Source organism: Apodemus sylvaticus, chromosome 6, assembly GCF_947179515.1.
Source record: "Apodemus sylvaticus chromosome 6, mApoSyl1.1, whole genome shotgun sequence".
NCBI classification, from domain to species: Eukaryota; Metazoa; Chordata; class Mammalia; order Rodentia; family Muridae; genus Apodemus; species Apodemus sylvaticus.
The window spans coordinates 113038698-113053796 of NC_067477.1; the positions used below are offsets into that span (position 1 = coordinate 113038698).

Genomic DNA, 15099 nt, shown 5'->3' on the forward strand with positions numbered 1-15099 from the left:
GAGAGCCTGAAGGTCAGGGCAGCGGCAGGAAGCCCTTGGAAGAATGAGAATATAAATCAACAACTGGGTGCAGTGGGGGAGGAGCCTAAGCAGCCGGAAGCCAGAGCCCAGAGCACATGGGGGAAACCAAGGGCTGGGTCAGAAGGGCTGTCACATTTCACTGGACACATGCTTGTAATCCCAGCACTTGGTAGTAGGATCGGGAGGATTGGGAGTTCAAGGCCAGACTTGACTCCACAGTGAGCCTCAGCCTGGGCTACAAGACTTTGACTCAAAGGGAAGGAGTGCGGGGAAGGGAGGGGAGGAAAGGGGAAGGCAGGATGGGGAAGAGGGAGAGAGGACGGTTGGAGGCAAGGGTAGGAGATACAGAATCCCTGCTCTGCCTCAACCCCACCACCGAGGCCTTAGAATCCAGGAGAAGCAGCTTCTTCCCCTGACCAGCTTGTTCCAGAAAGCAAGTATTATTTTCAAAGGAGACGTTGTGTAGAGAGTCACAGAAACTGCCACAGTGCACCACAACTCTCTAGTGACACCCTTGCCCAGAGACCCTAATCTCCCCGTTTCCCATCTACTAAGTGCTGCATCCCTCGAAAAAGACCCTTTGTACCCAAGAATACAACCCATATGGTTCTCCAAACGTCACGCCCTTTTTCACTCTCCGTTCCCTCTAGATGTCCTCCCCACGCCCCCCACACACCTGCTCCCACCACCTGACAGAAGTCTCCAACTCCTCCACCTCCAACATCATCTTCCCTGTGACACCTCTCACTTCTGCACCTTCCACAGCCCTCGCTATCATCCAGAAAACCGTGAACACTTTTTAGATCAGAGGCCGAGGCTCATCAGCCTGTGCAGCTCTGGTAACAAGCTTAACATATGGTATAGAGTGGCTACCAATTACTCCTGCCACTCAGCCTCTGGACGAAACAAAAGTGGGTGGAGCGGTGAGCCAGCCATTCGTCTGTCACAGGGGAAGTTCACCACAGCGCAGGAAAAGCCTTGAATGAAGGGTGAGAGCGCCCAGAAGCCCGGATGGGACAAGGTGACGCTACTCAGAAGCTGTAGTGTTAGGGACACACAGGCGTCATAGTCACCTTACAGCTGACAGTCACCATCTCCTTTAAGTTCTTCTGGGTCTTCCCACCTGTTCCTGTCACTCACACCTCTGCAAGATGAAAGGCTCCCCGCTTTCCCGTTTCAGCCACCTGGCGGTCTGCTGTACAGCCAGGCTCCAAGAGACAGATGGAGATGAGAAGCTGGAGGGGTAGAGGGATAGGCTACTCTTGGGCTGGCTGCAGCTGCTAGGCCTTCAGTTACCCCTCCACGCCTTCCCTTTGTCTAGTTTGCCAGGCCGGGCAGTGTGCACTCCTGAGACACACCCAGATGGGGAGTCCTTCTCCATTCAACTCCTAAGAGGTGGCTTCCTCTCAGCAGAATCCCACCCCTTCTATTCCACAGTATGCAGCGGAGCTCCTGGCTGCCGTCCGCCTCCCGTTCATCCACCCCAGCTATCTGCTCAATGTGGTGGACAACGAAGAGCTGATCAAGTCGTCAGAGGCATGCCGGGACCTGGTCAACGAGGCAAAACGCTACCACATGCTACCCCATGCCCGGCAGGAGATGCAGACACCCCGAACCCGGCCCCGCCTCTCTGCAGGTATCAAGGGACATGCCCAGATCCCCGAATAGCAGATGCCATAGAGTCCAGATGGTCCCCTAAGAAAGGATCCAGACACAGATGCTGACGGTGTCAGGGTGTGTCCCAAGGGTACCCATCCATGTCCCCACAGGTGTGGCCGAGGTCATCGTTTTGGTTGGGGGCCGTCAGATGGTTGGGATGACCCAGCGCTCACTGGTGGCTGTCACCTGCTGGAACCCACAGAACAACAAGTGGTACCCCTTGGCCTCGCTGCCTTTCTATGACCGCGAGTTCTTCAGTGTAGTGAGTGCTGGGGACAACATCTACCTCTCAGGTGAGGCTCCCGAGGGCTGGGTGGGAACTGGGATGGGCTTCCCAAAGGCACCTCTGCCCACACACTGGGCTGAGGACGGTCAAGGCCCCAGAGTATCTGCTTTACAAATAAAACTTCCTGATTCTGTCCTTGGAGGTGGGCATCCTGTCCTCGGCCCCTTCCTCAACCCCTCCTGCTCTATGTACTCCCCCATACTGTCCACAGGTGGTATGGAATCAGGGGTGACGCTGGCTGATGTCTGGTGCTACATGTCCCTGTTGGATAACTGGAACCTGGTCTCCAGAATGACTGTCCCTCGCTGTCGCCACAATAGTCTGGTCTACGATGGGAAGATTTACACTCTTGGGGGACTTGGTGTGGCAGGCAATGTGGACCACGTGGAGAGGTAAGGGCCACAGTCCCTGACTGGCGTCTCTGACAGTCACTGAAGGCTAACATCACATCGTTCCTCCCTCCGCACCCCCAACAGTACCTACCTGATTCCGATGGCCCAGTCCAGGTTCCTCCTCCATAACCAAAGGAAGTGAACACAAGATGCATGCTCATGAGTCCCTAAGGACATTCTAACACAAGATGGTGGTCCAAGGTCCAGTCACAAAAGGACATGAGAGCGCTTAGCTAGAGTCACGCAGTAAATGGCAAGTACCAGCCCAGAGTCACATTAGAATTCAGGAGCTTAAGCCAATGTCCCAAATATGGGCCATGCCAGTGGTTGCACCACCTTGTCCAACCACTTAAGGGTTGAGCACATCCTTCCTGAATCCCACACATGTCAGGTAATTGGTAATGATGCCAGGAAGAGAAACCACCCTAACTGGGCAGTGTAGGGTCACAGTCTAGCTGGCCCTCTAGGATTCTCCAGAGGGAAACTCTAAGTCAGTGAGCCCAAGATGAGAGGGCAGCCTGCATTCTGTTTCAAGTCTCAGGCTGTTGGGGGTGTGGCATGAGTCAGGCAGAGACCTGAGGGCCAGAGAAGGGAGCAGGCACTGCCCTGGGGTGGAAATTGCCAAGATATGTTCCTCCTGAGCCAGTGAGACTGCTCTTGTAAGAAAATGGGTGGGTCACCTCGAAGAAGATACTCTGGGAGAAGACCACCAGTTAGCAGAGCAGAAAGACTTCCATGTTGCTTCAGCACCCGAGTGAGGCTGGCCTGGCCCCACGCTATAGTTCCAGTTATGATCAGTAGAGTTCCTCTTCACTCTTTCCCCTACCCTGGCCCACACCACCATCAGCTGCCACCAGAAAGCACACTCTGCAGTGTGACATCCTTTCTGCCTGTGAAGCCACACATACCCCTTGATTTGATTTTTCTTTTCTTCCCCTGGGTAGCTAATTGGACACTTGATGAATGTTCTAGCGAGGATGGTTTCCGAGCGAGACAGGTTCTGAATGTTCACTGCGGGCTTTTAACTCCCCCAAGTGGAGCCAGAGGTGGCTTGGTAACAACATTTAATTGTCACATTGATTTGACAATACTGAGAAGTCCCTGGGTGATTATGAGCATATTAATACCGTGCTTGGACCCAGACCAGTCCTAACACTAGGGGGTCTTCAGCATAACCTGCTGTATGTCCAGGTGTGCCCCCAAGGCTTCCAGTCATTTGTCGTCCAATAATAAATACACAAGCAAGGAGACATTTGCTATGTAGGAGTCCGCTGAGCTGGATGTCATCTTGCTCTGCTTCTGTCAGCTATTTTTAATCTCCTAAGATTACTAACATGCTGATTACTCGTTTTGCAAAGTTCCACTTGTTGATAAATACCGGGATTTGTTGAAGGATCAAACACTCCGGTGGAGAGGTAGAGACAGTCTCTTTTTACTTTTCTTGGGCCCTGAAGCAGTTCTTTGAGGCCCCGGGGGAGGGGGGGCTTGGGGGGCTGCCTGTGCCAGCCTTCTCCAAGGAGCCCAGCCTTCCAGCTGGCTGGAAAATAAATGTCAGCTCAAAGCACCTGATAGAAGGCCACCCCCAGGAGGCCAGGTGATTGAAAGAGCAGCTGGAGATCCCAGAGAGCCTTGAGGGACCCTGCGTGCTCCCTTAGCCCAGGAAGATCTGTCATCTGCCTGTGGGATGGGACCAAGACTGGAAGAGCCCTAGGTGATGATACCCCTGAGAGGGAGTGGAGGGTGTTGGGGAGAGGCACCCACTGCTGCCGGAGGAGCAGCCCCCTTTAGGTAAGTAAGTCAGTCTCTGTGCCACATGGTCGCAGTGATGAGAATTCAGGGTGACAGGAAGGTCAATCTAATGGGGATAGACATGAGGGTGCTTCGTTTCCCACAAAGCACTAATGGTACAAATTGCTATTATATTGATAATGAATGAGATATATGGTGTATTATAATTATATTACATTGCTGCAGTACAGGAATAGAGCAAGATTACATAATTATAGATTAAAACAACAGCGCCATAGACAAACCTGTATTATATCATTATATAAATAACCGGGTCTAATATTTTATAGCAATATATTGCAGGAGCTGTGGTTACTGCATAAATGATAGCGGAACGCCTCACTCGGCTGGGTCATTTGCATGTCATTAGCATATCCTTCTCAAGCAGGAAGCTGACAGATTGAGCTGACGGGAGAGCTCATGGCTTGGCAATCAGCCACCTGGAATAACAAACTCTCAGGAAATTTGTGTTTGGCGGAATGTGTCATTACGCCGAAAGACTGAGGACTAACAGCCACATAATCTTTCTCATCTCCCAGCTCTTTCTGTGGAAGCTCTTTGGCTCACTGCCATATTGGCTTAAAAAAAACAGATATCTGAACTTCTGACACTGCCCTGAAAAGACACTTGCTCCATTGCCTGTTCTCTATATATCATCCATCCACGACTGAATGGCATCGGCCACAGCTGCCCCGTAAGACAGTCTGGCTTCTTATACCCAAGTCCTGAAGCAGATGTCTCATGGCATCTCCTCCCCACACACTCAAGAACCAGGACTCAGTGCACATAAGACCCGCTTCCTAGAGTAGCTAGCTCTGAGTTAACGATGGCTTTTATCCAAAGGAGGCTCCCAGGGCGAACGTGGGAGCCACATGCTGTTCTGTATTGACCGAACTCCCTGGTGTCACAGTGAGCAAGCCCAGGCCCTTGCTTTGGGTGCAGACACATATGGAGCAGAGTTCCATGAGCTAGTAGGTCTACAGTAAGTGTTGGGCACCTGCAGTCAGGCAGGAGTGTCGAGAACACTGAACAGAAATGCCGGTGAGTGGGAGGATGGCGCTGTCCTCCCTTGGCCATTCCCCCTAGGTCCACCTCTGCTTGTCCCAGCAGATGTCCCTGCCTCCTTTCCCTCAGTATGTCTGGACTTCTCCATTCTCTCACGTTGCTCCTTCATTCCACACTGTATGTGAAACAAATCGGTTCAGCCCTGTTCTCTGCCTTCCCTCTCTCCCTGGGACTGGGAAGGGAAATCCTAGCATCCTTCAAACTGGTCCTACTATGCACTGGAGAGTCAAGCCTCCACCCAGCCCCAGACGCTGCAAGGTACTCTTGGGTCTGCCCTGTCAGCCCTTTCCTCTCAAAAGCAAGCAGCTGTCCTCCCCTCTCCCTTCAACCATACACAGACTCTCCTGCCCACCCCACCTCCTGCCTCCCATAGTAAATGGGGCCATGGATTGAGAACTCAAATGCCCCAGGGCGCAGGATTTACTTAAAATGAAGGTTAGCCCCGTATTTCATCCCACTACACAAAGTAGGGATGGTTGCCCACACTTGTAAGCTCAGCACTTGGGAGATCTCAGAGGTTACACTCATCCTTGGCTACTTAGAAATGACCAGATCAGCCTGGGATACGTGAGTCCCTCTCTCACGAAAAACGACAAACTTTCTCCTCTCTCTGCTCACGCCAGCAATGTGCCTGCAGCTGTGCCATTCTTAACTTTCTCTCTCCTGCCGACATACTCACAGCTCCTTTAGCTTTAGTTAGCATCTGCTATACCTACCAGAAACCATACAGGACCCAGGAGCCTTTCTCCGACAAGGACAAATAGCAAATTCCCATAAGCTGGGGGGTTCAAGACTCTTCAGAGTTCCCTGTGGTCCCCAACTGTGTGTTCTCTCTCTTCTAGCCTCTCTCCGTCCTCTCTCTGTCACTCTCTCTGGATCTCCACCCATCCCACTCCACCCCTCCCTCTCCCTCCTTCCCTCCCATCTCTCTCAATAGGATCTATGGTACCCAGGATGGCCTTAATCTTCTGATCAAGTGAGTGCTGGGACTCAGTCATGTGCTGTCTTTTCTTGCTTATACCATAAAGCCCCCTAGGTACCCACAGGGGACTAGTTCCAGGATGCCTGTAGCCCCACATCTGCAAGTGCTCAAGTCCTCATATAAAACAGCATAGTATCCAAGTCCAAATACCCATGCACACCCTCCTGCAGACTCTAGATGCGTCAAATCACTTCACACACCACTTACAGTACCTAATACAATGCGGGTGCCGTGTAAAGAGCTGTCATCCTGTACAGACTGGAGACCCATGGACAATATGGATATGGTCAATACAGATACAGTGTTTCATCTTTTTCATATCTGCAACTGATGGCGTCTACGGATGCTGAACGCACAGATCTGGAGCCTGGCTGTTCAGTTAACTTTCCTTCAAGCCTTTGGACTTCCTATCTATACAAAAATGTACTTAACACCCCCCAGCCCTTAAAACAAAACCTGCGTTGTGCCAGCGTTTATTTCCATGGGCTCAGGAGGAGCAGCTGATAGCATTTGGAGAACTGTGCAAGTCAGTTATTATGAAAAATTAGAATTCTGTATTAAAACACAGATAATTCATTCCTCAGAACCCAAGCTCTTTTGGCTAACCACACCACATTTTCCTGCTTTCTAACTGAGGTCTCACATGGCTCTCAGAGCTGCCTGTGGAGAGAGTCTAGAAAGGTAACCACAGCATAGAGATTACCTATGATAAATCCTGCTGATATACTTACTAGGTTACCAGGATGTTTTTCTCACAGAGGTGGCTTAGGATTCTACTTAAAAGAAAAACCCTCAGAATTCCGTGTTTCTGTCTAGTACTCGGGTCTCCGCCGGCTTCAGGGGTCAGCTTCCTCAGGAGAAGTCTGTGTCTGCTGTCTCTGCCTTCACTATGCACACAATGCCTTCTGTACCTCTCAGTTCACCCACAGCACTGTCGACCTCAGGAACGCCTTGATCTGCCTAAGACTCCACACCTCTCATTTCCATCTTTGTGTTGGTGACCCTAAAGCTAATTTTAACCCAGATATATGTACTGCCCACCACACAGCCCTGACAAGGACCCACAGACACTGATTAAAACTGCATTCTTCCTTGTCCGCTGGCTTCCTTCCCAGTCCATCCAAGACAAGAGTAGTCCTGTCCCTGTCAGCTACCACATCCCTGCAGCAAATGTCCCTCACCTCTCCTGGGCCCAGTTCTGCACACTCATCATCCTTTGACACAAACTCATTACTCAACTTCTCATGAAGCTTCCTATGGGTGACTAGTCTAACTGATCTCCCAGAGTCAGCTGTCCTGCCCTGCAGCCACAGTGCTCTCTCTCTAGTCTGTTGGGATTGTGTTATTTCCCTGCTTAAACCTTCAGGGCTTCCCCACTGTTCCGGACACAAAGCCCTAGTCCCTGAGTTTAGCACTTAAGGTTTTCTAACCTACCCAACCTCCAGCTTCTATGAACTAGGTACCCCCCAAACACCAGTGGACCCACATTTGCATCTTCACCTTCAGTGAGCTCCCCAACCCCATTTGTTCATTGATAGTTCATTCACCCCTCTAGGCCCAGCCCCAGATCACTCTCCAGAGAGGGCTAGCCTCACCTCTGAGAGAAAGCCAGCTGTCCCACCCTGTGCTTGTTGCACCACCCCTCATCATCATGACACATCATCCTTAACAACTATTGGATTTTGCATGTCCTCCCTACTGGGGCCAGCAGCAACTTGAAGGCAAAAATGGTACTTAGCTCATCATGGTCTCCCCGAGTGGACGCTGGCTGCACCATCACCCCAGAGATGCTCACTATGTAAGCAAGGGCAGGATCTACACAGAGGTCGGCAGGCAGCTCAAGAGGAGGCCTACAGCGCCAGTTTGAAGCACGAGGAAGTGGCTCAAGCCTGTGTCCCCATCTGAGGACTTAGGCTATGATTGATGCTGAAGGCAGAAGCGATGCTTCCCCGTTTCCCGTGTGCAGTTCCCTGGGCTGTGGCCTGCCTTGCACAAAGACTGTCTCTTTCTCTTCACAGGTACGACACTATCACCAACCAATGGGAGGCAGTAGCCCCTCTGCCTAAGGCAGTACATTCAGCGGCAGCCACTGTGTGTGGTGGCAAGATCTACGTGTTTGGCGGAGTGAATGAGGCAGGCCGAGCGGCGGGCGTCCTTCAGTCCTACGTGCCACAGACCAACACCTGGAGCTTCATCGAGTCCCCAATGATAGGTAAGAAGTCTCCCAGTCCGGGCCAGTGGTGCCCCCCACAGTCCCATATCTAAGTGTGAGCAGTAGGTGTCACGGGGATGCAGGTACCTAGAGAAGGACAAGCCAGTCAAGACTCGGGCTGCTCCTGTTCCCTGGCCTGTCCTCCAGGCCATCAGTGACACGCTGCTGTTGGAACCACTGCTGGGAAAGAAAGAGGAGGCCTTTGGAGGTGCGTCCACAGGCCTTGACCACCTGCTCTGTCATTCTCACAGACAACAAGTATGCACCTGCTGTCACCCTCAATGGCTTTGTGTTCATCCTGGGAGGCGCTTACGCCAGAGCCACCACCATCTATGACCCAGAAAAAGGCAACATCAAGGCGGGGCCGAACATGAATCACTCTCGGCAGTTCTGCAGGTGAGGGGGTTACCTCAGGCGGGGCTCTGAAGGAGTGAGGCAGAGGGAGGATGCACCGGTAACCACATCGGGAGAAACATGATCCCAGGACTTACTACCTCCCCAAACCAAAGCAATGGCAAGCGTGGAGCAATGGCGCTCCTCCTGACTCCCCACAGAAATGGATGTCAGGGATCGAGTACATTATGGCAGCCCTGAGAGCCCCTGTGAGAGCATCCTGTGATGGAAGCTGGCCCAGGATTCTCACACTGTGGCTCCGCAGGCCCTTATCTCACACTGGAAGAGACATCAAAGCTATCCTCCCATCCGTGAGAAGCGAGGCCAGCTTTCCCCGCAGGGTGTCTTGCAGAGGCATTGTCGGGACAACTGACATGTGCTTTAGAGTCTCATAGGTGTCCTGACTGGATGGAAGCACACGGGAAAGAAGGGATGGGATGCAGATTGGTTCCTAGGACACTGACCTGGGGTCAGTGAGACGCCAGCCCTTGTTCTTCTGGCCTCCTCCTTTACTGACCTAAGAGGAACAAAGAGTAAAAAGGGTCCCAGATCCCCCACGATTTGCACTTCCATAGCAGGTTCTTCCTGAAGACACCCTGCGATCTACACAGCAGCAATGACTGCATTTTCAGCTGTGAATAACAAGGAGCATTTATTGAGTACCTATATTTTGTATAGCGTTACTACAGAAGATAAACCCACACACACTCCTAACATGGTGCTATAACTTGGATACGTAGCTTCTCTGGCCTGAGGAGAAGTCTATCTCCTCTGGCAGATTGGAGAACTGAGAGGCTCCTGGCAGAGCTGAGATCCCTCGGGTTCATCCCCTCAGCACCACAACCACTCGTGGTCTGACTGGAGTACTAAGTCAGTGATGAAGAGACCAGTGTGTCACCGGAGACTACAAAGAGCCGGAAAGACTAAGTACTAGGGATGGGTAGAAACTGGGCCTCTTGAGAGTTGGCTCTAAAGGAGGAGCATGAACACCCAGGGTAGCAAGGAACTAGAAGAGAATCTGATAGAAGCCCCAGTGTCTGGTAAGAAATCTAGACATCTGGCCGTGTTCTGTCCAGGGCCTTGTGAAAACGGGTAGAGCCTTGGATAACTTCTGGGCCCATTTTCAAAAACTAGCCAAAAAGAAATGGCCATTAGATGGACTGAAGGAAAACTCTGGGGCTAGACACATGACAGTTGGAATGCATTAAGATGCCAGTGCGGGGCTAGGGAGATGGCTGGGTGGATAAGAGCACTTGTTGTTCTTGCAGAGGACCTGGGGTTGATTCCCAGCACCCACATGGTGGCTCACAACTATCCATAGTCCCAGTTCCAGGGGATCTGATGTCCGCTTCTGACTTCTGCAGACACTAGGCTTGCATGTTACACACATACATACATACATTAATTAACAAGAAAAATATATAAAATTAATTAACTTAAGAAAAGTTTAACAAAGCCCAGAAAGGGAAGAACGCTGGACTTCTGGAAGAGCTGGGCTGGAATAGCATCCCCCAGTCAGTGCGTGTCACTCAGGAGGCAGGGCCCGGCAGAGCTATTGGCTATCCTGCAGAGCATGCTTGGTCCTTGAGTTAGTTACAGGTAGAAGGAGCCCAGGTCATATGCACAGAGAAGAAAGGAGGAAGGTGGGACTCTTAGGCCCCTGGGAGGCAGCTAAACTTCCCATCACAGATCTGCTACTTGGGTAGACCTAACCCCTGTTCTGTTTCTTGGCATTTTGAGTTAGGTTCCCAAAAGTCAGTAGACTGTATACACAGCAGGGAAAGAGGCCCAGTATAGGCCCAGAGATGGGCAGAAGCAACCCCTTCGTAGCTTCCCTTAGCTTCTCAGCATTGCTGGGAGGAGAGGCCAGTAAAGATGAGTGTCTCTCCCTGCAGAATAGCATTGCATGATGTCCTGAGTGGTCCTGTAGAGAAAATGTTCTAGTTGTTGTATAGGGAGAATCTCTTATAAGCATCACCTGTCAATGAAAAAGCCAACGGCCAATGAGCTGAGGCAAGAAAGAGTAGGCGGGACACTGGCAGGAAGAGAGAGGATTCTGGGAAATAGTATAAAAAAAAAAAGAGATTGAAGAGAATGCAGGGGAGATGAACCAAGGAGAAACCAAGGAGACAGATGTAAACCAGCAGATAGGTGAATTCAGGGAGACGCTGAGAGAGCTGCAGAGGAAACGTGAGGAAAGAAGTGGGCTGGGCCTCAAGAAAGGTGCTAGACACAGAATAGTTAAATAATAGAGTTAAATAAGTTATGAGCCGGTCATGAGCCAAAACTAATGGCCAATGCATTTATTAATAAATAATTGGTCTCAGAGTCATCATTCCGGGAGCCAAGACTGGGGAGGAAAACTTGGAGTTAAACTTTTTTTTTACATTGTTGTTTATTGGTCAAGGTTAGAGGGCTAAAAAGATCCCACCCAACCTGTGCAAGAGGGTCCATGGACCCCACACCCAGCACAGTGTTGGGGTTTGTCTCGAGAACCAATATGGAGATCCAAGGCCTAACTGTCTGCCCCGCTTTCCCTCTCACAGTGCCGTGGTGCTCGATGGTAAAATTTATGCAACTGGAGGCATCGTGAGCAGTGAGGGACCAGCCCTGGGCAACATGGAGGCCTACGAGCCCACCACCAACACATGGACCCTCTTACCCCACATGCCCTGTCCTGTGTTCAGACACGGCTGTGTCGTGATCAAGAAGTATATTCAAAGCGGCTGACGTCAGCGGGACGCCCGTGACAAGTCTTATGGGACACGTCCGTGAGGCGAATGCCACACAACACGGTTATCTTTCAACGCCAACGAGAGGCCCACAAAACACAATCAAGAAACTCACTGCGCTAACATTTCGAATATTCTCTACATTGAATGTAGGAAATCATCCTCGCCTTTTGGGTGAAGCGGGGGCACAGTGCCCCGGGGCAGCAGGAACCTGGACCGCACGGAGCCGGGGCTCGCCGGCCAGCCGAGGCACTTGCTCTGAACAGAGGGCGCTCGCTCTGCCCGGTGCAATAGTTTCACATATTTTTCAACTGGGAGAGAAGCTGTTTTTTTCCTTCTCGCAGAGCAAGCTTGATCCCTAAACCACCATAGATCAGTTATCCTGGGACAGTTTGGGGCGTCACGCTCTTTTGGAATAAGATCAAAGTGTCCTTATCACTTTGATTCCTACTTTTGTTTTTTTGTTTTTGTTTTTTTGTTTTTTAAACCTATCTACACTTTCAAGTGGCCGAGAGAAAAAAGGAGGGATGGAACTGCGCAGCACCGAGGCCTAGGAGAGGGGCTGGTTGCCACCAGACAGGACGGAGGGCCGGGGCTGGCAGCTGCAGGGGTCGCTGGGAAGAGCCGCAAGGGTCGCTGGGAAGAGCCGCCTGTCCTTCATGGGTTTTTCTACCATGTTTTTGCTGCAAAAGGACATGGTGGGTATGCTAGCTTTCTCTTAGACCGTATGAATTATTTAGATTTCCAAGGCATTTTCTTGATACACAAAAGGCTATTTTTAAGTACCGAGAGAAGGAGGCCACAAGAGGGACAGCGCTGTGGGACTTCCCAAAGCTCTTTGTAGGTAGTGCCAGAGGTAGGGCACTCGCTCTCATTTTTCTATGTGCAGAATAGAGGATCTCTCCTGAGGTGGGCCATGCCCCCCACTTTATTTTTGGAAAAAGTTAACTCCCAGACAGTCCCGGAAGACCATGCCTTGCGGAGGCATTGTCAGAGGGAAGGGTCTATCTACAAGAACATGGTTCTGACTTCTGACACCAGTCCAGCTCCCTCCATGAGGTAAAGCTGACGACCCAAGCCCCGGGAAAGGGACTGAGGGAGGGAGGGAGAAGAAATGTCTACAAAGCACAGGAGACTATTTTTGATATTTATAGCTATATATTCAAGGCACCTGCCGCGAGAGCTCTCAGGATCGGGACAGCCTTCTTTAGATGAGCCATGACAGCCACGGCCTGAGAGGCACAGCAGAAACGCCCTACTTGTTGCCTTGCTGCATAGTAACCTGAGAAGAGGGAAGCCAGGAGAGGTCCCGACGAGGCTCGAAAGAGAAAGGCCTTCCCATGAGTCCTTAGACCCTCAAACCTCACCCGGTCATCAGTTTCCATTCCAGGGCAGGAAGAAGGCCGCCGCCACCGTGCTGTTTAGTTGAAGTTAGTACCAAATACACACCATTTTTCTACCTGGAAAGTCAGCTTGCCGCCACTTCATGACAAGAACCATTGACAGAGAGAAAGACACTCCACGCCTTCCATCATTCAGTATTGGATGACACAAAATTCCAGTCCTAACGACGGGCGTCAACCTCTAGCATCACAAGTGTGGCTCCCACTTGACAAGACAGCGAGCTTCGTTATGCAGTTTTTAATATTATTTATTATTTAAAAAAAGTAATAAGCACAAAACTACATACATTGTATGTCATTTAAAGTATTTATGTCAAACAGGGTGCAAGTGTGAACCCACGGACTGGAGCACAAATTTCTAACTGCCTGGGGCAGGGCGAATGTGAGCACGGGTGTGTGTCTGCCTCCAAGGGAGGTGTTAGTGGTCAACAAGACTCCGCGGATGACACTGAAACTCCGTTTCTCTCCTCATCACACTGGAGCAAAACTGGCGATTTCTGTGAATGATATAAAACAGGGTTCTCTGTAATGGTATTGTATATAGTATATGTTTATTGTTAAGTTGTTATATTATAATAAATATATTTATAGATCTAGACTCGGAAGCCAATGCAATGTCTTTGTGTGCCATTGTCTTTGCCTCAGTGACACTACAGTCCTGTTCTTCCTCTTGGTCATCAAGAATGTGTGTCCTCCTACAGATGTCCATTGTAGGTTTTGATGATTAGAGAGGGCCCTTTTGCAAGGGAACAGAGACAGGTGGACAGTAACCTCCAATAAGGAACACCTGAAAGTCAAAAGCTGACTTAGAGACTTAGCGATACCACGGTGTTGACACAGTCGGCTCCCTTAGCTCCTGTGTTCTTCTTATCACAGCATCTGAGAGCTCCACTACTCCATTTTACCCCCTTCACTTCTGCCCAGGGCAGGGGCTTTTTTTTTTTTTCTCAATTCATCAGCCTGGAGCTATAAGAGACTTCCTCCAGGAAGAAAATCAAGTGTGATCTCCCCGCTAAGACCCAAGCAGGGTGGCCTCCCTCCTTCCTCAGTTGTGTCTGAAGGGTTCTCTAGGCTATCACATAGACGTGCTTTGCCATGCCCAGGACGCCTAGGCAAGGCTGCTTAGTATGAAATATGGAAATGCTTCTGTCAGGAAGGAAGAGAGGGTAGATTTTCCAGCACAGTCATCCACGCGAAGCCACCATGTCCTAGATCCCCAAATCTTACCAAGACCTAGTGTCTCCTGAAAGCAAAAACGTAATAAGGGGAACAGGAGGTGAAAACTTGGTTGAAACCTTGGGATGAGTGGACCATACTCCTAACAAATGAGTATTTTCCTAGGAACAACCGTCCTGCAAGGAAGGACACAGACTGTCTAGATGAAGCCAATCATGAAGAGGAACCTGTGATAAAAGCAGTCTGTTAGCTCCATCCTTAACTGATGCACTTGTTTAAATGAAGCAGCATGTTCTTGTGATCCATGGAGAGTTCCTGTGTTTTATACCTAGCTCTGTGTGGTAAAGGGATCCCATTGTACCATGAAAACACAGATGAGTCAGTCCACTGGTGTGGAAGACCCACCATGAGGACTGTCAAGGCACAACTGCCTGATCTAACACAGCTGATGAGAAGACAGTGCACATTGTGTGCATAGATTTATTATTATTATTATTTTAAAGAACTTTGATATAGTGCAATCAGGAGAAGTATCTCCTGTGTGATAAACAGTATCTTCATTAAAGAAACTTACATTAATGTAATTGGAAAATGTTAGTTAAGAAATAGGCATTAGGCCTAAAAGAAAAATAAATAAAAGGTGCTGGCAAATGGAATCCAAAAGTAAAAAAAAAAAAAGAAAAGTCCAACACTAAAATCTGACAGTGAATCAGGTAACACCTCATAGCTATTATGTTAGCTCCCTGGACCATAAGGGGAGGCTGAGCTGAGGAAGAGTGTGAGAGTCTGACGTAGTCCTGAGGGCTCTGCAGAGGGACAGACAGCAAGGCATCAGGCACCCTGCATCTGGAGGAGCACTGAGAAATCACTTCTAGACAGCCATAAAGAAATGACATGAACTCTGGGAAAAGAACACCAACTGTTCTATCACAATGGTGCGTGAGAGTGACCGGTACTTGTTGGTCGACACTAACGACGCTCTGACCGCCA

General features: G+C 50.1%; 1 protein-coding gene across 1 annotated transcript in view; it reads left to right on the top strand.

Moving 5' to 3' along the window:
- Klhl29 (kelch like family member 29) overlaps positions 1 to 14792 on the top strand; it is a 298502-nt gene extending 283710 nt beyond the window's left edge. The window contains exons 9-14 of the mRNA XM_052186148.1: positions 1459 to 1657; positions 1791 to 1973; positions 2178 to 2358; positions 8212 to 8405; positions 8657 to 8801; positions 11345 to 14792. Of these exons, the coding sequence (XP_052042108.1) occupies positions 1459 to 1657; positions 1791 to 1973; positions 2178 to 2358; positions 8212 to 8405; positions 8657 to 8801; positions 11345 to 11528 (1086 nt within the window). The 3' untranslated portion in view covers positions 11529 to 14792. The remainder of the gene's footprint in view (positions 1 to 1458; positions 1658 to 1790; positions 1974 to 2177; positions 2359 to 8211; positions 8406 to 8656; positions 8802 to 11344) is intronic.
- The last annotated feature ends 307 nt before the right edge of the window (positions 14793 to 15099 follow it).